The sequence below is a fragment of the Cryptotermes secundus genome, unplaced genomic scaffold, assembly GCF_002891405.2.
Source record: "Cryptotermes secundus unplaced genomic scaffold, Csec_1.0 scaffold568, whole genome shotgun sequence".
NCBI classification, from domain to species: Eukaryota; Metazoa; Arthropoda; class Insecta; order Blattodea; family Kalotermitidae; genus Cryptotermes; species Cryptotermes secundus.
In genome coordinates this window covers 2,560,489-2,586,506 of record NW_019725423.1, presented here as the reverse complement: position 1 = coordinate 2,586,506, position 26,018 = coordinate 2,560,489, and the positions used below count along the sequence as shown (strand labels likewise).

Genomic DNA, 26,018 nt, shown 5'->3' with positions numbered 1-26,018 from the left:
CGTTTTTCCCAATTTGCTTGCATTTCTCTTCAACTCTGAAGATGGAAGAAGAGAGTTCATTCGAAACTTTGGTACACATCTTGGCGTCCCAAAAGATGATATTTTTCACGGGTTTATTTGTTAATGAAGGCATTTTGTGCATTTTGTTTTACCCTTGCATCCGNTGGAGCAAATGGTGGAATGAAGATTGGCAGGGAAACCGAAGTACTCAGAGAACACACTTCCGTTACATTCACTGTTAATGAACATCCAAGTATTCCGTTGTTCCCAATTTGCTTGTCTTTCTTTTCAACCCTGAAGATGGAGGAAGAGAGTACATCCGAAATTTTGGTACACATCTTCGCGTCCCAAAAGATGATATTTTTCAAGGGTTTATTTGTTAATGAAGGCTCCTGAGTGCATCTTGTTTTACCCTTGCATCCTTTTTCCGGTCACTTCCACATTTCAGGTCAGTCTGCTCCCTTACAATATGATACGCTAAACTCCGGCAACGGCGAAGATTGTGTTGTCGCACCGTATAACGGATTCGTTAGCATACGGTTTATATTGCATGAAGCAACATGGACTTCTCACACAATTATTCGCCAAGATAGTTGAGAGTCAATGTTATAAAGTTTCACTGCATGCAGGGTGCGCACAAACAAGGTTAATAAACTGAAACGTGTACTGCCGTAATCTTCACTTGTCTTGTTACTGCTACATTAAGTATAATCTCATAGCGCAAAGCTCCTACTATTCGTGGGAATTCAACCCGAGCGTCATGGTTGGCAATAGTTACAGACACAGTTGAAACCATTGATCCACGTCCAACGTTTGTTTAATGAGTTCCTCAGAAATTTCTGCTGTATAGTTTCTCTTATTTCTATTAAAAAGCTTCATTTTATCTCGCTCTGCTGAAGCATTATGTTGTGTTTATATGAAGCATACAGTGAAACAATTTTAGCAGGGCCCACGTATACTTCATGATGGCCATATACGGCCATAGTATGATAAGATGTAAAGAGTTATACTAAATTATTGTCCGATTTTCCCCTGCCTATATTTTTCAAACCTTACGTGTCAAGAAAGCCGTGCGTGATGAAGTTGTTTAGTACTCTGTAGCACTGATTCTGTGTCTAATAAAACTTTTTGAGGTGCACTTTCATATTCCGTAAGCAGTTTTAATTTTAATTTACTTTTTTTGAAAATTGCACCCTACGGAAACTTTGACAATAATTTAGAATCATTCCCTATTTGAGACAGAAAATAAACGTTTTATTTAAAATGGCAAAGTACATGAACGGAATTCCCTGTTATCTTTTCAAATAGAATAAAACTTTTTTTTTTCTGGTTGTTTTTACGATTCTGAAATGTAGTACCTTGGAAAGAAAAGAAATCGTAAATTGTAAGTTACTCAATGAGCTAATGAGATCCAGCTCCCGTTACTGCCATTACTGTAGTTGAGAGCAATCTGCGTGGAGGTGGGATCGAATACCTCCACCGCGACCCTGCGAGTTGTAAGAGGCGACGTAAACGGAAGTCTCAAATCTGAAGCAATAAAATATGGTCGCGAGTCCCAAGGGACTTGGGCCCGAGATAAATGCGCTGTCAAGGGCCAAGCAGCGTATACCAAAAGCAAACCCGTCCTGTCGTCATAAAGGGCGTCCCTCAAAAACAAGATCGCAACTGTCAAACAGTAATAAATATCTGGTCATTAGCCCCAGATGGGGCTGGACACCAAGACTTACTGACTGACTGACTGACTGACTGACCGTCAGTCGCAATGTGACTTAATTACTGCAGTTACGGTTGAGTCCTGAGACTGCAGTTAGAAGAGTAGGAGGAGGGTGTGAGAAGGCTGCCAGCCAGTGGAGGTACGTACACTGCTGGAAGACGTTACCAAGCAACGCAGTAATGACCGTGACTGAGAACATTTGTCTGTTTGTAGCGATCTATAAATTATAGTCACGATTTGTAAAAGTGTCCAATTAATGTAATTACCAATCCGAACCCCATTTTTCGTCACTTCATCACGTGACTGTACATTACCATTACACTTCAATTTGACGTCAGTCTGAAGTCAGTAATCTAATTATTCTGATTAAGTGGACTTCAGATAAGAGTTACAGATTGCTCTAAATAAGCAAATAGTGAAAGCTGTGTTATTATCTACGTAAACAAAGTTCCTACATTCATTTCACTGTACGAAGATTTATATCGCAAATATGGTAACCATTCATAGAAAGTATGTAAATTGAACTTGTATTAAAATGAGGAAGTGGAGAAAGTGTTAGGCCTCAGAGCAAGGAAGTAAAAGCAATGAACTTATTGCATAATGAGGAGCTTAAAAATTTGTCATATTTTGTTGATGTGTAAATAATCATTTCTAATATTTATTACATTTCTCTCAAAAACACCGTTTCCAAAAAGTGAAATTTGTTGTGTTGACAGGTATAGAATAAATTCTATGTATATTAATAATTTGTACTCTTCATGAGAAGATCAAATAAAGAGAGACAAGAGATAAAATGCATCCTACGAGGAAATAAGAAATTGAAACAACATTTTATTCAGGAAGCCTGAAGAGAAGAGAGCATATGTGATGCTCGAAACTGTTGAACATACTACACTTCCTCGTATAATATTTTTCTAATAGCGATTTTAATATTATTCTCCCATCTACACAAGATTTTTCTCCCATCTGGATTTCAACAAAAATTTTATATGCCTTTTTTGCTTCTCTCCCAGGAGAGCTGCATGCTCCACCCATTCAATTCTCTGTTTTGATTAACATGCTAATATTTACGAAGCTCCTCATTGTAAAATTTCCTCCGTTGTTGTATTACTTCCCCTCGTTTAGACCAATAGCCTCCTCAGGACCACTTTCTCAGATACCGTTGTTTTGCTATAATGTTACACGCAATGTTATTTGCACTTCCTTATGCATATGAGATAATAGTGTTTTAAGTAAACACTATAGATCTATGTTGAATCTGAGACTCTCACAACGGTGGATATGAATATTACGATCTCGTAGTTTGTCACTATGTGTAGTTCGTAGAAAGCCATATGTTTCGAAGAAATGTCGCTTCTATCTTCATGGTAGAAAAATAAGCCAAGAAAGAACCGTGCAGAAGTAGTCGGAAAGTTTGATACCTCTAGCCGTCTCCTTCTGTTGGTATCTTGCTTGGTATATTTTTCGGATATGAAGATGGAGGCCTTATGTTCCTCTGAAACATCGGGCCTTCTGCATATTACACGGTGTTACAAGCCAGAAGACTGTGTTCTGAATTATAGACCTAAATTGGGAAAATATTTTATACTGTGCATTTTTAATTACATAGGCCTATGTAATAACTGCGGTTTAATTTTGATTTAATGAAAAGAATATTTGCATTAAGTTCTGGTGTGTCTCCCCTGTTTTAGTTATCAACATCTGCCCTTCCATCTTATAGCTTACAGAACATAGAGAAATGTTGTGCATCTGAGAGGTAAATAGGTATTCGGCTATGAAACATGTTGACAGGTGATTGATATGAGATTACTATCTCTGGCAAGGTAAATTTCTGCATGAAGATCAGAGGCTCTGTAGCTAGTTTCAGTGATTAATTAATATTTCTATGGAATCTGTAGTTGGCCTCGAACCCCGGGCAATCTGAACACGATACATGCATCTTAGTTTGTGTGAACGGAAACACGAGTGATGGAGGGGAACTCAAGTATTGTGACGTGTAACAGGAAAGCACTTCCGAAAAGAGGGAACTGGAAACGCGAAGACGTGAGTGGCGGGACGTGTTAGGTCTTTCGGCTCAGAAGTTTCTGAAGCTTTCAGACTTCATATTGATGTCTTGTGAATGTGACTCTATACCTGAGTAAGAGAGGCTTTGACTTTTGAGACAGCTTGTCAGGTTCGCTTAACGATATGTGGCGTAAATATTTCGCATCTTAGAGCAGAAAATATTAAGATGTTTGCTACATACTGCGGAAATTACAAATGAAGCACTATCACACACAAATATATATACTACATATATACATATACTAAAATATATGTAGCTGGTCACGGTAGCCGAGCGGTCTAAGGCATGTACTGTCTTCGCTCGCTTGGAAACCGGGATCGTGTGTTCGAATCCCACTCAGGGCATGGATGTGTGTGTACGTTTTTCTGTGTTTGTGTACAGTAAAGGCCTTGCGACTAGCTGATCACGCCCCCCCAAGGAGTCCTACCTTATGTCTAAAATCTAGAAAAACCGAAGTGAACGGAGGGTTTCACGGAGGTAGGCCTAGGTCCACTGGGGCTGTAGTGTCAAGGAAAAAAAAATATGTATACTACAGTTTCACTAGCGGCACGCGGGTGCGTAGTTGGTTGCGGCACTATGCTACAAGCCGCAAGGTCGCGGGTTCGAGTCCCGATGAGGTGATTTTTTTTCAATTTACCTTATCCTCCAACCGCACTATGACCCTGGTGTCGACTCAGCCTCTAACAGAAATGAGTACCATGAATTTTCCTGGAAGTTAGAGGGCGGCCTGAGCGTAAGGCTGATAAATTTACGCTGATCTGTGAGCCGACTGTCTGTAGAATGTGTAAAAGCCTCGCCGTCTCACAACTCTATGGGCCTTCACGGCCTGTACAGGGATAGTTTTGCCTTATTTTTTTCTTTTTACAGTTTCACTCAGTGTTTTGAGAACACATTGAGATAATATCTAAGATATGGCCGTGCCGTAGCTCAAGCGGTTAGTCGCTGGCTTCCTACAGCGGCGGCCCGGGTTCGATCCCGGGTCTGGTCAAGTGGGATTTGTTGGTGGACAAAGTAGCGCTGGGGCGAGCTTTCTCCGAGTTCTTCAGTTTCCGCTGCCAATCTTCATTCCACCAAATTCTCCATCATCATAATCCCCCGGGAGAGGCTACAAAAGGCCAATCAATGGCCGCCGTGCCGAGTGGACCCAGCTGGACTTAATCCCCCACTAAGCGAATTAAAGAGACATCTAACAGTTGGCAAGACTGTTTTCTCTAAGAGCATTTATAATTGAATTCACATAAAATTCTGCTGCTCCTAGTGGTACATCAGCAGTAAGATTAGCAGTCTCTCAAGTTATATATGCCCTCCAGCTCTGTGGTCTAGTAGTGAGAGTTCCTGGCTACATATCCAGAGCTACCGGGTTCGATTCCTGGCTTTACCACATTTTCTGAGAAGTAGTCGGTCCGGAACGGGGTCCACTCAACCCCGTGAGGATAATTGAGGAGCTCTTTCCAGGAAATAGCGGCTCCGGTCTAGAAAGCCGAGATTAATGGCCTTGGGGATTCGTTGCGCTGACCACGTGACTCCCTTTATCCTCTAAATTTGGCACTCGCGGACAAGCGGCGGTCGCTCGGTCGGTATAGTTCGCTTGCGAATTAAAGTGACGGAGTTAGTTTTTTATGTATAAATCAACTATTAATAATAAATTGTAGCCATAATGCGCTATAACATTTACAAAATCTTGAGCGGTGTATCTTTAAATACGTTTCTTATACATTTATTTGCATGAATGGTCTTTTGAAGCAGTGAAGCTCATCAGCTTCATCTCCAGTACTTGTATGAAAGCTGATGCAGTTTTGTTGATACAGGACACAAGTTTGTATTTCTCAGACTTGGCCAAATTAGGCGAGACGCTGCTACTATCTTCAGAATTTCGTGCTCTCGAATGTCCTATATAGAAACCTAGAGATCAGAATATATAATCAGTTTTTCTGTTGTGACTGGTCTCGTAGAAATGGGGCCGGTTTTCACTGAACACTTCGGTTTCCCCTGCCAATTCCGATTCCAGCAACTGCTCTAAAATCGTTAACTCTTCGATCTTCGCCACTATATAGTCTAGTAATTAAATACGCCGTTAAGTAATCTACTTAAAAATGAAGCCTCTATGGGTCTCTGGAGGAATGAAGTAGGTCTGTACTGTTTAATACTAATACTGAAGAAGACCGCAGAATAATCTCGGTCTGAATAGTCTGTTGTAGGCCGATATTTCCAACTTCAACCTCCCTTCAGCCAAGCTGCTCGGTAGCAATGTGCAGATGTAAATGTTGGTATCCATGCGGTCGTTACTTTGGTCTTAGCACCCATAAGACAGTAGGCTGATTAAATAAGAATGAAACTTGTTCTATGACTTCTATCGTGCAACTGTATCCTAAGAATTTAAGGCGCGTCCACATTACTCGTGCTCGTGCTCGCCTTGCTTGTGCTCGTCGGGAGACTCGTCTGGATTTTACTTGAGCTCGTAAATCTTCATCCACACTACTTCATTTGCTCGCCGGGCTTCGGCGTGTGAGGATCCGTATATTTACTCGTAGTGTGTGTAGGCTGTAGTCGTATTTTAATTTATTGGCTATAGTTTTTAAATTAAAAATTTGCTTGTCTCGTGACTTGTCATATTGTCCAAATTACTCGCGAGCATAGAGAGTTACACGAGCATGAGCACGAGTAATGTGGGCACGCCTTCAGGCACATGATCGCCGATTGCAGAACTATTCAATGTCCTTTACCTGGGTAGTATACTAATCGTTTACTGACGCTGTACTGGGCCTCTGGTATATGCAGTTCGCAGGCGAACACTGTGGGTGTCTGTAGATCGCTGTCCTGCACCACTTTGCTGGCCACGATATCATATGAGCCCCGTCGAGGTACCGTCTCCACCAGCACGCCGTCCATATTTGTCCTACAAAATCACATCTCTATTAAGATCGCTTGTAGTCTATATGGGGGCACGCGGTAATGTAGTTGTTTGAGGTACTATGCTACAAGTCGGTAGGTCGTGTTTTCGATTCCCGAACAGGTCATTGGATTTTTCAATTGACCTAATCCTTCCAGCACACTATGGCTCTGGGGTCGACTCAGCCTCTAACAGAAATGAGTACAATGAATCTTCCTGGGGGTAAATGGCGGCAGGCGCGTGGGACTGACAATGTAACCGTCATCTGTGAGCGGATTCGCTAGAAGATTTGGGAGCCTCGACGTCTCACACACCTATGGGCCTCCACGGCCTGTTACACGGACAGCTTTACATTGTAAAATAATTGCAAAATTTTAAACAATTTCCTCTCGATTTTATATGTCTGCTTAACCTGTTTACTGCAGATACAATAGTATTACTTTGAAATGAGACCATTAACACTCAAGACACTCAGATGTTGGGAGCTGTAAAATTGGTTGAATATGGAGGAAGAATTTCCCCCAGAAAGGTCGATATATGCTTACAAGACTACACAGCGACGAGTGTCATAACGCAGGTGACCTGAATCTATTTTTTTTACTTCAGATCTCTCACCCTACACCTCCTCTATCTACTTATGGGTATGTAATTCTGTTTGCACGGCTTGCGAAGTGAGACACGCGGACAGACGGGAGTGACTGTAAAGTTATAGCTGTACGTTCACTTTAGGCCCTGCATGCTGAAGGGCTTAATAAATTAGGCTGTGAGGCAGAGATAAGGGAGGGTGACATGACTGTAATATGACAAAAATACGAGAGAGCGAGGAGAGGTGAACGCAAAGTTAATTGGTTTTGACACGACCACAACGTGATCGTTGTGGCACAGCAACTATAGAATAAACTTGAAAGGCAAATTTTGTTCGCTAGAATATCCTAGATGTCAACACTAATTTTTATTCCGTCATGAAAATAAATTTCCTATCGAGTGTTATAACAGAAAAGAAGAGAGAGAGGTGGGCCTGTGTTGTTGGGAAAATTAAAGGCTGAAAATTAGGGTGATGCCAATATTTTTATTGGAAACTGTTATTTACTTACTTACTTGACCGCGCCATATCTTAAGCGGTTAGTCACTGGCTTCCCACCGCGGCTGCCTGGGTTCGATCCCTGGTCTGGTCAAGTGGGATTTGTGGTGGACAAAGTGGCGCTGGGGCAGGTTTTCTCCGAGTACTTCGGTTTCCCCTGTCAATCTTCATTCCATCAATTGCTCCACAATCACCCTCACCTATCATCTGGGGCTGGTACAATAGGCCAGAAGTGGCCGCAGTACAAGGGACTTACTCCCACCCCACTAGCAATAAAAAAAATACTTACTTACTTATTCATGGAGCTCAGCCCTTCTTGAGGAGCCGCCAATTCTGCAGCTACTCAAGAATTTCTCACTATTTAATGAAACCGGAACGTTTATCACCGTGTTCATAATAGCCTTCCACTGATACCTATCCTGAGCTAGATGAGTCCAATCCAGACCTTCCTATTCTATCTCTCTAAGCTCCATTTTAATATTGTCCAGTCACATATCTCTTGGTGTTTCCCTTGGTCTCTTTCTTTCTGGCTTTCTCTCAAATATCCTAAGTGCCTTCTTCTTCTTCTTCTCCACCATTCTTTCTACATGCCCTGCCAATCTCATCCTTCTTCACTTGATCATTCTAATTATACTTTACTTTAACCTTAAATAACGTAATTTTAAACCCACTGTTTAGGCAACTTAATTTCTACAAGTATGTTTTGGAACATTATCCATCGCAGATTGAACCAAACACCACATACAAGGAATCCGCCCACGTGTCTCTGGTAATCCATCCGTTGAGTCAGCCCCACTTGGACATCTCTCCTATCTAGAATCCTATTATCATGGCAGAAGTCAGAAAACTACAGTTCCGTCCAGTTGGAAATTTTGTGTTTTCTTTTTGTTGCTACGAAACAGAGAATTTGCCTCGTTAATGATAACTTCTGTTCTGATAGGACTCAGATTTTATCAACAATAGCCGTAAAATTGTGCATGGACAAAAGTGATAGACCTCTTCAGTGTAGAGTTTCGTTTTAATATCTTCAGTATTTGTCATAATTTTAGCAGATGGTTTGTGCTATGCTTGGTTTTGTGTTAGTTCAGGTGTCCGGAGAATGGGAATAGCTCTATCTATTGGGCCCAACTGAGTAAGTTTTACCTGAAGACGGAGACAGAATCTATCTTTCGAAACGCTGTGTTTTCAATAAAAATAGGAGGGTGTATAGTGTACAGAAATGCAACTATTTCCATCATCACTTGTCTCAGCTATGCCAAAACTGCTTCTCTGTACAGAATGTCCACTTTTTCACATCACATAATAACTGCGATATTTTCTGATTTAAAATATTGGATGTTAAATCATAAAATATCGCAGTTAATTTGATGTGAAAAAGTGGGCATTCTGCAGAGTGGAAGAGTTTTGGCATAGCTTAGATATTATAAATAAGCATCCTGTTACACTCTACACAATGTATGATACAAACTCCGTCCTTAGTGCAACAATTTATTGTAATTTTCTTCTACACTACATATTTCGACCGTAAATGGCCATAATCAGGTGTATACTCACACGTAGCTGTTACACTCTACGTAGTTTAAAATTTAAAAACACCACCTTTCTTAATTGTTCATTTCTCCGTTGTCACTAGGTCCCGATATATCAGAATCCCCTTGCTGATATTTGTCAGATATGTATAAAATCTTTGTTAATTTACATACATCAATTTGATTTTTGAATTTTGGTATTTTTAAAATCTTCAATTTAATTTTAAATTTTTTAAAGATTAAAGTTTCTAAAATACGTATTAAAGATAAGCAGCGGCACGCACACAGAGAGCCTACACAGAATAACACCTGAACAGTGCTGAAAGCAAGAAGTAGCCGCTGCAGCACTGTAGACCTAGAGCAGGTATCCCTGTGAATTTTAAATTTAAAAAATTTTTAAATTTAAATTGAAGATTTTAAAAATACCAAAATTGAAAAATCAAATTGACGTATGGAAATTAACAAAGATTTTATACATATCTGACAAATATCAGCAAGGGGATTCTGATATATCGGGACCTATTAACAACGGAGAAATGAACAATTAAGAAAGCTGGTGTTCTTAAATTTTAAACTACGTGCGGCGTAACAGATACGTGAGAGTATACACCTGATGATGACCATTTACGGCCGAAACATGTTGTGTAGAAGAATAGAAGACAAAAGAACTACAACAAATTGTTGCACTTAAGACGGAGTTTGTGTCATACAGAGCTTAGATACATGATGATGGCTTTTTGAGGCCGAAACATATTGTGAATGGAAGGAGAGAGGGAAATATTTGCATTATTGACGGAATTATATTCTGTATATAATATATATTAATGCAATAGGCTGCTTAAATATTATTATATATATAATATATAATATTTGTATTAATGTAGCATCGTCCCAGATTATTATGTCTGAGAAGTTTCTGTTTTAATTTTTGCCAAGGTTTTGGATGAAGCTCTAATTATTCTATTTTAACCTTAATTTAATTTTGTCGTGTTACGAATGATTGTGACTGATTATTCATTTCATCTCGGATCCATCATGTCAAATCCTTGCTCATACAATATTCATAATTATTTTCCCATCTGTTTTGACGTAAAGTGACCTAAGTAGTTAGACAATCGTCATCAAAAGAAGAATCAGTTGATATGAAGCATTCGGTTTTAATGAGTAAGCCTACACACCAATGTATTCTCCTGTTGTGCCTTCGTTAAATTCGCCTTGGTTTGTAGAACGTGTGTACTGTAATAAGTACTTCCTAGAAAACCGAAAAAGTTCTTGAAGCAAATAAGTTACACGGTTTGCCTATTCTCCATCCAACAGAATTCGTTCCATTCGGGAAACCGTTGTATGGAGGTTCTGCCGGGCGAATTTAAACAGCCACTGTTTATGAGCCTACAATTTAAAGCTGTAATGAGTTATCATTTATTTATTTTTATCGAATGTTTCAAAAAGACGACTGATACCGAAATTTTGTGGAAAGTCTCATTAAAAATTGCACGAAATTAGTTTTATATTAACGTGACCTAATAATAACTACCATTGAAAGAGCGGTGTCAATTATTCATTTCTGAGACTCAATCAATTACGGTCCATTAAATTAATAATTGTGGCCACAGAGAGTTTGCGGTAATTTCAGACTGAAAAACAGAGGTAATTCAATTATAGCTGACAAGCTGAACTGTCAGCCTGGAGTCTGGAAACACGATTCGAACCTATTCAGTATAAAGTTTGATTGTTTGTGCCACCAAACGCTGCTGCGGCCAACGTCTCTCTGTCTCATACGAGTGACAGATATTGTCCATTCTCTGAGATATAAGTGGTATACCAACGCGATATTTTAGGAGTTAGTGCTGCTTGCATCTTCAGGTGATAAGTTGTCACAGTGACAGATTTATCATTTTTTTTTGTATTAGTGGCAACAGTGGAACCGAATCTGGAACATTTGAATTCTCAGACCGTACTTTACGCACTAGATCTCCGGGCGAAGGCAGCTAGCTTCCAAAATGCTCTGTACTCATATGTTGAACCTGTCTCATAGAGTGAACAGTTTCCAACATAACATTCAGGCAGCAAATGGACGACTCTCAGAAATATTTAGAAAATAATATTCTCGGTAGCTGGCACGTGAGTCTAGATTCGAAACTTGGAACTTTAGAATATGAAAGAAGACTATTTACCAGGGTTCCAGTGTGAATGTTAATGCAATTAAATCACACGATCTACAATTAAACAAGCATATACCATGGAGATATGAAACGAGTAACTCCGGAAAATTTGTGAATAATCCCTAAGGAAAACGAAAAAGGATGTTTAAACTGAACGTAGTAAGGTCAGATAAATTTGTTCCTGTGCTTAATAAGAATCAAGCCAGGAAGAGGCATGGGTATCCTCAGATATAGACTGGTATTAGATTGGTGTGCGTAGTCAGCTTAAAGTTCCAGTCGCTTTACCTCAAGAGAAAAGCCACCCCCTCCCTCCATACCCACGGAATAGGAGGCTGATTGAGGTCCTGCAGGGAATTCGCCTAGCCCGAATAGATCACTTTATTGGCCGAGGCGCTGCAGCTTTCACTTTAGAAATTGTGTTTAATTCATTGATTGACTGATTGATTTTCACTGAACTGGTGGGATCGAATCCAGTGACGAGCTATATATATAGCATTGTGTTTATATCACACTCGTGCGAGTTACCGACTGAGTTCTCGTGCCTGATAACGGTAACGAGCTACAGAGACTTGTAACCTTTCAGTCTTACTGATACAGTGAGTGGACTGAATTTTGTACACATTTACGAATGGTCACTGAAGCGTAGCCTTCGTGTATTGGAGCTGATTTCCCTAATATTACACAGGGTTACTGGGGCTTTGGACTTTTCCCACCGTCCAGAATTCTAGATAATAGAGGACTTAATCTCNTACTGATACAGTGAGTGGACTGAATTTTGTACACATTTACGAATGGCCTTCGTGTATTGGAGCTGATTACCCTAATATTACACAGGGTTACTGGGGCTTTGGACTTTTCCCATCGTCCAGAATTCTAGATAATAGAGGACTGAATCTCTTTCCGTCTTCAGGTGAGAAAGGAAGACACCTACTCAGTTGGACCCCCTTAAAAAGAGCTAATATCAATCACTGGACATTTCTCACCTGAAGACGGAAACTGGATCTATTTCCGTCTTCACGGGAGAAAGGAAGACACCTACTCAGTTGGACCCCTTAGAAAGAGCTAATCTCAATCCAGTGATTTAAGTTTTCTTTGACAGATTCTTACAAGCGGTCGCTAAANAAATTGCGAAGTAGCTTATGCATGTAATATTTTTTTCATTGTTTATTTGTTAGGAGGTCACCGGCTGTTACTTTCCGAATAGCCCTCGTATTTGGATGCAAGGAAAATGTCACTGTTTATATAGTGTATTATTATAGTGCGCATGCGTTGTGTTCCTGTATTACGACTTACTTCTTTTTGCTGCCCCGAAGGAGCGCCATCTTCGGCTCCGGGTACACACCCCGTGCCGTGCATGTGATTTGCACAGAGTCGAGGTTTGGTTTGGTCTGCATCATATCCAAACTTCTCTCCGGAACTGCAAGACATAAACCAACAGACTATAAGCATACATATAGACAACGCTGCAGATAATATTTATGGAATAAAGGGCCACTATAAAGCTTAAACTGTGGTCAGATTTAGTAAAGATGTGTTAATATCGAAGCAACATTGCATATTTGAGATTTTCAAGGCTATAAAATTTTATGCCATGCTTTACTAGATTATTAATTCATTTATCAGTCCCCTACGAAGTTATACGCTTATTTGAAGGAACCTTCCGCCTCCATCTTCGGGATATTCATAGATCTCTTGCGGGTCTAATGGGAATTCTAATCTATAAGACCACATTCTAGACGTGATGTTTGTTCACTGCATGTTAATATCAAATTCACACACCGGTTTCAGACTGAAACATGCATAGGCAGGAATATTGCATATTGCTTTTAAATGTGGTAAGAAAAGTAATGAAAAATACTTAGATATTTGTCTTCAAAGACATTATAAATATTTGCTCACGTCCGTTTAATAAACTGTACAAAAGATACTGCAAAACTCTTATATTTTTTCAGAAATAATACAACTTCTTGAACTTCATAACATTACTAGTACATTATGTGTACGTAGTATTACGTACGATTCACTGTCTTTTCAAATGAATAAAATGTTATGGATCCATTTCAAAGAAAATTATCATTTTGTGATTAATTACATTAATATAGGCACAGTATTTATATTTCAGCTATTAGACGCATATTCATAGGATAGCTTTGTAGGATACATGAGTTTATAACGAGCACATATGAAGAAGAAGCGCTGGGACGTGCAGCTACTAAAATCGTGTACACGCAGGCGCATGCGCATGTAAACTTTCAGACAGTTAACATTTTACTCTAAAGATACAAAGAAACCTGTTTTCCCGGTTAAAGTCAACGAGCGAGATTGTGTAGCTAATGAAAATGTGGGTGTGTATTCAAACTATATTGATTCAAATATACTCATATTTATTTGGGAAATAAAGTAACTTTTTAAGAACACAAAGCTGTAGGCATGCATGTGTGTGTGCCTTTATGTTCCCTTTACAACATCTGAACTAATTAACTGATTTTAACCAACCATAATACTAAAGTTACGGCAATAGGGGTCGCCCAAAGTCTTACTTTTAGTCTCCTTGAGTCATTAGTAAGAACAAAGTGGGCCACAGAAGTCGTAAGGGCAAGCGACATTAGCGCCATGTACTGCAGCTTCTGGAATCATGTGCGGTAATTGATCATACATTGCTCGTTAACTTAATTTTGTTGAGTGTAAAATAAAAATATGACCCCTGACATAACAGAGATGAAAGTAATCTATTTTGAAATGAATGACAGCAAAATTTTTCCGATTTTCATCTTACTTGTAATATTTTTGTGAATCAGTTCTGATTTGCTGTTCATACATTTTTAACATTGTCGTCATTAGGCCGAGCGGCCTAAGACATGTACTGGCTTCGTTCGCTCGGAAGCCGGGATTGTGGGTTCGAATCCCACACAAGGCATGAATATTTGGTGTGTGTATGCGTTAATTCTGTGTTTTGTGTTATCCTGTGTTTAGGTAGAGGCTTTGCAATGAACTGATCACTCGTCCAAGGAGACCTACCGTCTGTAAAATGATCATGAAATTGAGAAATCAGGCCTGTGCTCCAAAGTGAAAGCAAAAGGAGAGAGAGAGAGAGAAAAGAAACAAGTAAATGTGTAAAATAATAACAGTATACTCTCAGATTTAAGTTATGATATATGTTATATTATATTATATATAATATATATTCAAAATCGCGAGAAGAGCGCTGTGATAGAAGATATTTACAAGGATGTGCTACAGAGGTCCTGATGGGCTTTGCATAGGCCTTTTTTGTATTTACATTTATTTTAGACAACAATAAAAACGACATAAAGAAACCCCAAAGAAATTGTTATAAACCGGAGAAATAGACGAAGGTATGACTCCAATAGTTGTGATAAAAAGCAATCTTGGGCGAAATTATGGCAACGACGCCGGTTCTATACTGCCCTCAGGCCTCGCGTCACACAGAGAAACACTCCAGCATTTAAAACGTTTTAAATATGGAGGCCATTGTTCCCGAGTCGAGGGAGAAGGCGCGTAAATACATCATTGTGCTGCACTGTAATTAAAAGTGGGTTCTGTCTAAATTAAGTTGACGCGCGCTCACCGTGTATGTACGTGAAAATTACTTGTGTTCGTTCTTCAGCGCTGATTAATGCGATGCTACGTCACAGAGCTCGTACAGTCTGCTCAGCTACTGCATTCACCGAGAGCCACACGGCAAGCAGCTGTGCTGCAGCGACTGGCTTGGATTCTAATTCCAAATGAGAAATACGCATTAAGTTTTATCTCCCGTATACAGCCAGAGCTTGTCAGAAACGCACCTCTGTCTTCTGTTGCATGCAGCTTAAAGCTCCAAGTTCTGCTTCTTGACTAATACAAGGATTTTACATACGAAAAATATTTCTATAGTCATATATAACTTACCCCCTCGTTGGTGTCTCCACCCACTTACCGCGAATATTACAAGTACTGGATAATGTGGGATAATTCTTCACATTAAATACACGGTGCTGAGGCTTTGGTGGGATCTGGAGTGCACATAACATCCTGGTCATCCCGAAGGAATGCCTGTGCGTAGGCAGAAGAATAGTTCCGAAATAATAAAGTAGGATATGGAGACGTGGAGGACTGCATCCATCCGAATCGGCATAGCGACCAGTGGTGGGCTGTTTGCAACCTCATAATGAATAATCAAGTTTTATGTAAGGTGTGCTAATTCTTGACTGAACGAGAGAATATTGGTTTCTTAAGAAGGTCTCTTCTCCCCATTATTGGTTAGTTCAGTGGTTCCCAAACTGTGCGCCGCGGCGCTCTAGGGCGCCGCGAAATATTTTTGGGGCGCCTCGAAATATTCAGATATTTTCACTGAAATGACACTGAGCCCGTGTGGTTTTAGAATCGGACCATCGATGTGTTGATGCGATGATAGGATGGACATTTAACGGACACTGTAGAAACCACTAAATTGCTAAAATTGCTCAATTGCTAAATAAACCACTATTGCTTTTCAATAGCAATACTACATGGCGCTCGATGTCAGAATTTTAATAGAGTCTATTAAACTCTGGATTGTTCTAGTCACTGCAGTGCATAAGACAGTTATTGCTCAGCCCGCTGCGCGAAAAACGTGAGTGTCGCTCAGTGCATCAATGTGAATATAGTGACTGGATTGTTCTAGTTATTTATCGAACTTTCTCGGTACTTGGTGTTTGTATATTAATTGCTGTCTTCGCGCCCTTGATTTATTGAAGATCGAACCAACCTAATGGTGTTGTGATCAAATAAACTTTTAAAAGTTGTTGTTCTTATCTTCCTAAAAAATGGACAAGTTTTTATTGAACATTAATAAGCATTGTAGGAGTGAAAATAAAGAGGACGCACCACAAACTAGTGGCGGGGGCGTGACGAAGCGGAAATGTCGTAAATATGACGATAGTTATTTGGATTTTGTTGGCTTTACATCGACAGATGTCAACGATGAAGAGAAACCGCAGTGTGTACTGTGTTTGAAAGTTTTGGCACCAGAGTGCATGCTTCCAAGTAAGCTAAAGCGCCATTTAGAAACCAATCATCGAAACATGGAAGGTAAACCTCGCGACTTCTTTACCAGAAAGTTAAAAGAATTAAAACAACAAAAATGTACTTTTTCTCAGCGTGTGTCAATACCAAGCAATGCCTTGCTAGCATCATACAAGGTTGCATATAGAGTCGCGAATTGTAAAAAGCCCCATACCATCGCAGAACAGCTAATTCTACCGGCTGCTGTAGATTTGGTGAACATTATGATCGGTGAGTCAGCGGGGAAACTGCTTTCAAAGGTGTCTTTGTCTAACTATACTATCAGTCGCAGAATCCAGCACATGGCGGAGGATCTCAATGATCAATTAATTGAAAAAATAAAAGGGAAGGAATTTGGGTTGCAGCTGGATGAGGCCACGGACAGTAATAAGGATGCACATTTGATTTGCTATGTACGGTTCGTAGATGGTAATGACATTGTGGAAGACCTTTTTTGTAAATGTATCACTGCAAGTACAAAGGCTCAAGACTTGTTTGAGATCCTGGACATATTTATGGTTGAAAATAATTTGTAGTGGACAAAGTGCGTTGGTGTCTGTACTGATGGTGGTCGTTCGATGTCCGGCCGTTATGGAGGATTGCAGGCGCTTATTCGAAGCAAAGCTCCGGATTCACTGTGGACCCATTGCATCGTTCACAGAGAAGCACTCGCGTCAAAATATGTGAGTCCTCCACTGAATGTGGTCTTGGAATGTGTGGTGAATGTGGTAAACTGTATAAAAACTCGGCCAGTGAAAGCAAGGTTTTTCAAAAAATTGTGTGAGGATATGGGAGCCGAATACACGTGTTTGTTGTACTACTGCCCCTCGCGATGGCTCTCTCGTGGCAATATATTTTCCCGTACGTTTGAATTACGGCAGGAAATGTACATTTTTCTTAAAGAGGAAAAACACGAGTATGCCAAAGACTTCGTGGAAACAAATTTTTTGATAAAGCTATCATACTTGTGTGATATCTTTGAAAAGTTAAATGCGTTGAATCTCTCCCTGCAGGGAGGCAACGCACATTTTGAAATTGGTAGCGAAGATTTCAGCTTTCAGAAAAAAATTACAGCTATGGAGAAGAAAAATGAATGAAGACGGTGGCAAAGATTGCTTCCCCTTGTTGCAGCAGTCTGTGTTCTCCAATGAAGTTGATTTCTCTCACAACGTAAAATCTGTTTTTGAAGAGCACCTATCACAGCTTATCAACTGGTTTGAAAAATACTTTCAAGAAGATAATATCGACAAGTTCGCATGGATTCAAGACCCAGTCAGGGCCAAAGCTTCATCTGAATTTACTTCTGTAGAAGAAGGAAATCTTATCGAGCTGTCTTGCGACAATACACCGAAGACAAAATTTGGCAGCGTGGAACTAACTGACTTTTGGATATCAGTAAAAGATAGATATCCGCTGCTAAGTGGTAAAGCTCAGCGAATCTTAATTCCATTTGCGACGTCAAATTTGTGGAAAGCTGGGTTTTCGGCGGTCGCTGTGATAAAAAGCAAGTATCGTGCGAAAATCAACGTGGAACAGGAAATGAGGGTGGCTGTGTCCAGTTTGATCCCAAGATTTGAGAAGATGTGCAGTGAACAACAGGCTCATCCGTCTCACTAATTATGATTTATTTATTCAATGATATGATTGTTCAAAATGAGTACTTATTTAATAATATTTACATAAATTGTTTGTGAATTTTTATTTTTTTTTTTAATTTAACCAACCTAACCGCACCAACTGCTCACTGCAACTGTTAGGTAGGCCTATGTTCTGACTTTGGGCCCCGTGGAAAAATCCTGATACACTTAAGGGCGCCGTGAACCGAAAAAGTTAGGGAACCACTGGGTTAGTTGGTTGGTTTGTTAGTAACAAGATGTTGAAAATAATTTCATGACTAGGTCAACTATCAGGAAAACGGCAATGACATATAATTTTGTTGATGTAGAACGTTTATTAGTAATTTATAAACAAACAAACAAACAAACAGACTCCGTGGTTTTAGTCCGCAAGCGAACTATACCGACCGAGCGACCGCCGCTTGTCGGCGAAACTAGTGTCAACTTTAGCAGATAGAGGTTGTCGCGTGGTCAGCTCAACGAATCCCCACGGCCGTTAATTTCGGTTTTCTTAACCGGAACCGCTGCTTTTCTATTCAAGTAGCTCCTCAATTGTCCTCACGAGGCTGAGTGAACCCTGTTCCAGACCCACCAGTTCTCAGAAAATCTGGTAACGCCAGGAAAAGAACCCGGGACCTCTGGATTTGTAGCCAGGAACTGTGACCACTAGGACGCGACAATGATGACTACGACACCGGTTAACTTTAATGATTAAATAATAAAATATTCAATACCAGCAATTTTGGGGGGATTTTGGTTTTCAAAACAGATGCTCATTTTTTTTCCAGGAAAGACATGTTTGTGACTGAGACACAGTGTGTTTTCTTGGGTTCAAGCACCAACTTTTAACGTATTATACGGATGATTTTTGACCTGTAATTTGTTAGTTATATGTATCACTAAGTTATTAATACGTTTCAAAATTAAAGATAATACTCTTTAGTATATACTTCATCCAGCACTATGGGGAATTTTGTGTGGGGTTTCTAAAAATTCCTTGAAATAAAAGTGGATTGAGTTCGTAATGGGGTTCTTCTCTGGGTTTAAATTCCTTTCACTTATACCGATACTTCTGGGTCCAGTTCTCTTGGCTGGTATAATTACTATCATTGGACTTACTTTAACTTCATTCAAAGACAAGATTCTATAAAAATTTAGAGAAGTTTTCTCTTCTTTCATTGCTTGTCTGTTTCTTCAAGTTTCTTGACTCATGAAATTGGAATATCTCTTTTGCAATTCACATTCACAAGAGTTTTGTATGGCGAATTATAATCTGCAGTAAGAAATTATAAAGAGAAGTATACTTGCTCTTGCGTTAAACATGAAACCAAGGGCTTACTTTTCTACGGGACCAGAAAATCCACACCATTCTGTGGAATTAAAGTTTTACACGTTCTTGACCTGGGCGCTGGATGGGGGAGAGTGGTCAAGTTGACGCTCCGCATGCTGTAAGCCCCAGGAAAACAGTTTTTTTATGACTATTTTAATGAGATCTTGTTGGTCCCCAGAGCCATCCGGGCACGTTCGCAAATATAAAATTTCGTGCCCCTACTTATCCCACTGGTCACTCTTATTTATACTCTGTGCTCATATGATTTAAATTTGAATAAGTTGCTGTAATTATGACTATTATTATTACATATAATATACATATTGTATAATTCCTGTCACTATCATGATTCTCATGTTGAAAAAACTAGAAAAATTTCGAGGGGGCAAGTTGATTTAAGTTTGAAATTTCTGCGTCATCTGTCCACCAGAATTATTCATACTAAAATTTTCTTCTCTCATGCCTTCAGTTGAATGCTATTCCCAACAAAGCTAAAGTTCTCCCTATGCTTAATAAACAAAATGCCATTAAAATATATGAGGCAGTGGAGATATAGTCAATCCAAATTAATTTGTTCGTATTTTATTTAGCCAAAATTCTAGATATGTCTTGTTTGAAGTAAATATTTTATTAGTGTATTATAGTAACCTGGATAGCTCAGTAAAGATACTGACTACGATATGAGCTAGACGGCGGACGTTCAATCCTGGTTAGGTTCAAATTTTTTTCTCTTCGCTCTTATGAAAATATCTTCTGTGAAGTTAAGCAGTTTCATACCAATGGGTAAAACAACCCCTTTCCCCGGAGCTAAAGGGGCTGCGGTTACGAAGCTGACCACCCACATACTGCTACCCGCAGCCTGGAAAATGATTGACAGTTTAGGCCTTCCTACGTCCTTCCACGTGTCTTTATGGTAACGGTGCTTAATTAAGCATAAATGTACCTGTTATTACGGGTACACATGCACGAAGCAACTACACAACATGAAAGAGTTTGTCTGCCTTCGCTTTTCAAGAAATCAATTCCAAACCAATACAGCATTTCGCGTGGCGGGCATTCAATAATCAGCGAGTATAAAATTGGAAGGTTCATGAACGAAATGTCACTTTATGTGGGAAAACCCGTTGTACATCTCACAATATGACTCATGCAACAGGCCTAAATTTAAACACTATTAAATCCGCGTCTTGCCCTGATGTGAGCGGATGTCAGATATTTCTCGCGTAATCAACATTCGGATCCTTTAAAGTATCCAAATGTTTTAATTAAAAGTATTTAAAATGTAGACGGCTTCTCGTCGGAGTTACGTCTCTGATTTTCGTCATGTTTAATTAAGCCTCTTAATTCTAAGAACAATACTTAGAATAGAATAAGTATCAGGCTGCGAGTCAGTCAGTGTTCAACCAGTTTCCTTTGTACTAAGTCCGTGGAAGATAGTTCTTCATGAGAACCAGACCGGTCTTTCAGAATTAGGTTGTTACAAACCCCTAAGGTTCATTTTCGTGTTCAGAAGAGCGTGTCATAGAACGGTACCCTGATCCATTCAATGCAGTTGGTTCGCTCACACCTTATATCTTTAATAATAATTTAAGTATTAATTAGTTACTATAGTTACTTTAGTCCAGTGATTGAGGCTAGCTCTTTCTAACGGACCCAACAGAATAGGTGTTTTCCTTCACCTGAGGACGGAAACAGATCCAGTTTCCGAAACATCGTGTTTTTATTAGTTATCTTAAAAACCAGGACAATGGATAAAGTCCAAAAACCCAATATATCAGTGAATTTAAGTATTGTTCTCCCATCTCTGACTGAGTATGTCTATATTGTTGGTTTTTCTCTTTAAGTTTTTAGGCTAAAATTTTATTTTTGCGTTTGGCATCTGCCCCAGGCGCGCAATATTCCTGATCCATTCTCTTCACAGTATTTGGTAATGAATACAAAGAACGAAGCTGTCATTGCGGAATTTCTCCAGCCTCATCTTTCAAGGCATTTCCCACGTCCAAGTCCTCCCCTCTTGATCTAGACTGTAGCTGTTAAATAGGCTGTCAAAAAGAGCCGAAGGAATGTGGTCCTTCAGCTTGGCTGCTTCTGTAACTTATTGAAAAAAAAAAACGGCATATTTCGATATGGCTCATGCAATTCGCCCAACGTTTAAAATTTCCGTTTCTACCTCCAGGAAAACCAGCCTTGGATGCCTATTAATTGCCATGTACACACCCTATCTTTCCTTTCTTTTTAACCTTGATATTCTGTCACGTCATTTGACGCTAAGAAGTCCCTCCAGGACAGAGTATCAAATAAAATGACACGAAATAGCAGGGATCAAATTTTTCCTTCTGATTTTACACGTAACGAAATGCAAAACTCACAGCATCTTATACACTTATATTTTATTAATACGGGATCAAGCAACACCATGTGCAATAAACGAGGAAATAATTTCTAGCTTTATGGATGAGAATACCAATGGGAGGTTCTTGTCAGCACGGTAATGAGCCTGCCGACACCATAAAATTCCGGGGAGTGTGATGGAGGAGAAGATTATTTATTATTATTCGCGGGTTCAAATACCGATGAGGTCATTGGATTTTTTCAATTGACCTAATCCTTCCGGCCGCACTATGGCCCTGGGGTTCACTCAGCCTCTAACAGAAATGAGTACCAGGAATTAAATAAATAATTTTTCTGATGAGTAAAGAGCGGCCGGCGCCTAAGGNAAATGAGTACCAGGAATTAAATAAATAATTTTCCTGAGGAGTAAAGAGCGGCCGGCGCCTAAGGCTGTCAACCTTACCGCCATACTTGAGCCGATTGTCTAGATAATGTGGGACCCTCAACGTCTCACAACCCTATGGTCCTTCACGGCCTGTTACAGGGATAGCTTTACTTACTTTTTTATTAGTGGAGTTAGACTGAGTCCACTCGGTACAGCGGCCACTACTTTGTATGTACCAGCCCAAGATGATAGATGATAGAGATTATGCAGCAATTGGTGGAACGAAGATCGAAGGGAAAACAAAAGTACTCTGGAAAAACAAGCCCCTGTTCCACTTATTCCACCACAAATCCCACATAACGTGACTCCTGCTCGAACCCGGGCCGCCGCGGTGGGATGAATGAGAATAAGAAATTATAGGAGAGTGGAATATTAAATCCTTAGAAAATGTGAAAAGTTTCAAGTGGGCTTATCTGTGGGCAATAGGCCCATAAGAGAACGAAATGACGATAAATATAAACACCAAAACGGATTAAAGCCAGGAGTTGGCGTTGTCATTCAACAAGAATCGTTTGTCAAATAAAATCACAAAGTAGAGAAAGTTTTCGAGTTCATATATATGGGAACGAAAATTGATCTCCGAATCAAAAGGAAGATCATGCCTTGAGTCTGTCTAATTCGGTTGGTTTGGATGAAAAAATAAGTATGTCAAAAGTATGTCCAGAAGCTGACAACAGCAATCTTCCCTTCTCTAAGCAATCAGTTTAATTCATAACACATTATTAGTTTTATATGCTTATAAATTTAGATGTTGACGGCCATGTAGCGCCCTTATAAGAGACTTCTGGATGCAGAAGCAATGATATAGCACACGATAAGAGAAAACTTAGAAAAAAATTATGAGCATAATTTTCATGTTTCACTTGCTGTTATTAGTGTGATGAAATTAAAAATGAAGACATAAGTGAGACATGTAGCAGGAATTGCAGAAAAAAGAATGGATACATATAAAATAGTACTCAGAAAACCTCTCTGGAAGACCTATTTGCGGACCTAAGATCATTTGCGTGCTTGTTCATGAAATTAATGGGGTCTGGATTCGGCTGGGCCTATTTTTTTTTTTACTAGTGTGGTGGGACTAACAAGGGAATTGTCTGATCCGACATGTCGAAACCTGCCATGTTTTTTTTTTTTTTTTCCACTGCAAGAGTACACAACCAAATCCACTGTCAAAATTTTAGCTGCTAATACGCACTGCAAGTATTTTTTTAAAAATTGCTGAAGCTACTCATTCTTTTCTGAACGCGGAACCGCTTGTACCAGAGGTTTGTACAACCCCAGCCTAGGCTGTGAGTCAGCCGTGTTGCGTGTTGCGTGTTGCGTACTGCTCTGCTCTGCTCCGGCTCTGATAGGGGTGGGAATTTCTCCAAGGGTCTGGCAGGCTACAATATTGGTCNCACTGCAAGTATTTTTTTAAAAATTGCTGAAGCTACTCATTCTTTTCTGAACGCGGAACCGCTTGTACCAGAGGTTTGTACAACCCCAGCCTAGGCTGTGAGTCAGCCGTGTTGCGTGTTGCGTGTTGCGTACTGCTCTGCTCTGCTCCGGCTCTGATAGGGGTGGGAATTTCTCCAAGGGTCTGGCAGGCTACAATATTGGTCTTTTTAAAAAATACTTGCAGTGTGTATTAGCAGCTAAAATTTTGACAGTGGATTTTGTTGTGTGTACTCTTGCAGTGAAAAAAAAAATCAGGGCAGATTTCGACATGTCGGATCAGTCTATTACCTTGTAAGTCCCTTGTACTGCGGCCACTTCTAGCCTATTGTACCAGCCTCAGATGGTAGGTGAGGGTGATTGTGGAGCAATTGGTGGAATGAAGATTGGCAGGGGAAATCGAAGTACTCGGAGAAAATCTGCCCCAGCGCCACTTTGTCCACCACAAATCCCACTTGACCAGACCCGGGATCGAACCCGAGTCGCCGCGGTGGAAAGTCAGCGACTAACCGCTTGAGCTATGGCGCGGCCTTACGTTGGGCCTAACTGTGCGGCTTGATGAGCATTGAAATTAACATTCTTCTTTCATGAATTTAACGAATTGCTTGATTAAGAAAGTATAAAATATTACAGGATGATTGAAGATATATATTTGATCCAAAGGGAAAAAAAAATCCAAATTCGATAAACAGATTTGTTAACTGTCTTGATTCTAAACTGGATGTCACGTTGCGAAATATGGACGGAATATTATTCACTATTAAATAGGGCGGTATGAACAAGGCGTTAATGCATGACATTAGCGTAATAACGGAACCGTTACACGAGTTTCTGTTTGGTAACAAATGGAGTGACTAGATCTGCTACTTTGTGCTGTCACGCCAGCAGTGAGAAAGGAAACAACAGCCCAAATTGCAGCTCGCTTTCAGCACCATGTGCGAATATACAGAATGATCTGAAGTTAAATAATTTTGATCTCTTTACCGTAAATGTCAATGTACATTACATTTGATGGGTTGCAATGAGCGATACTGTCACAGCTACAATATTATGTGGCTTCTCCACTGTTGCCTGAAATTAGAACGGGCATCGATCAAGCTATTTTTCTACTGGTATATGTTTGTGTAGGTTTCCAGTACTAAGACTACTGGACTAATTGGTTGACATCCGGTTACACTGGAGGTAACAGGAACAGGTAGGACTGTGTGCAATGCATTATCCCTGTGACAAGTGACATCCCAGCCTTGTAATTACGTATTTCCGGTGATGGATGTGCAAGTGTGTATTGCTGACAATACAGGTCACGAACCTAACAATTATATGGAATCATCGGCATAAATTTATATTTTAAACAGTATAGAAATGTGTACTGTAAATCTGTGTATATATACGAAGGCTTATATAAGTCTATATAACCGGTACCTCGTATATATGTGCATGCATACGCAATTGTATGTAATATCTAATCATTGTGCAGAATACCTAAAACGACAGGCAAAACGCGAAGTATTTACTGTTCCAAACATTCATTTGCTATACTACACAGTGACACACTTGTTAACGTTAAGGCTTCTTGAAGAAATGAACAAATGAAGCAGGCCTGACTGCAACAATTTCGAAACTAACCTGACGTTACCTGACACACCATCGCTCTATCAATGGCTCTACATCCTTCTGTTGGATTTTGATTGCTTTTGCTATTTCTTAATCTTATACACAGTCAGTAGGACTCCTTGGACGGGGGATCAGCCCATCCCAAGGTCTCTGCCTACACAGAGAACAACACAATTACAGAATAAACGCACATAGCTATTCATGTCTTGAGTGTGATTCGAATCCATGATCCCAAGGTTCGAGAGAGCAAAACAGTTAATAACTTAGACCGTGCGACCGCTGTGATCAGTACCTTACTTATTTACTTACTTACTTACTTACTTACTTACTTACTTACTTACTTACTCATGGAGCTGAGCCCTCTTGGAGGAGCCGCCAATTATGCAGCTACTCAAGAAAATCCCAGGATTTTATGGAACCCGAAGGTTCATTACCGTGTTCACAAGAGCCCTGCACTGATCCCTATCCTGAGCCAGATCAATCCAATCCATATCATACCATCCTATCTCTCTAAGATCCATTTTAATATTGTCCACCCACATACGCCTTTGTCATCCCAGTGGTCTCTTTCCTTCATGCTTTCCCACTAATATCCTATACGTATTCCTCCAGTCGTGCTACATGCCATGCCCACCTCATCCTCCTTGACTTGATCATTCTTATTATATTTGGAGAAGAGTACAAATTATGAAGCTGCTCATTATGCAGTTTTCTCCAACCTCCTGTCACTTCATCTCTCTTCGGCCCAAAAATTCTCCTCAACT

General features: G+C 39.9%; 1 protein-coding gene across 1 annotated transcript in view; it reads right to left on the bottom strand.

Annotated features, from left to right (window-relative positions):
• LOC111863391 overlaps nt 1-26,018 on the bottom strand; it is a 130,674-nt gene that overhangs the window by 28,701 nt on the left and 75,955 nt on the right. Inside the window, exons 3-4 of the mRNA XM_023849664.2 lie at nt 12,735-12,858; nt 6,503-6,675 (exon numbers count right to left, since the gene is read on the bottom strand). Of these exons, the coding sequence (XP_023705432.1) occupies nt 6,503-6,675; nt 12,735-12,858 (297 nt within the window). The remainder of the gene's footprint in view (nt 1-6,502; nt 6,676-12,734; nt 12,859-26,018) is intronic.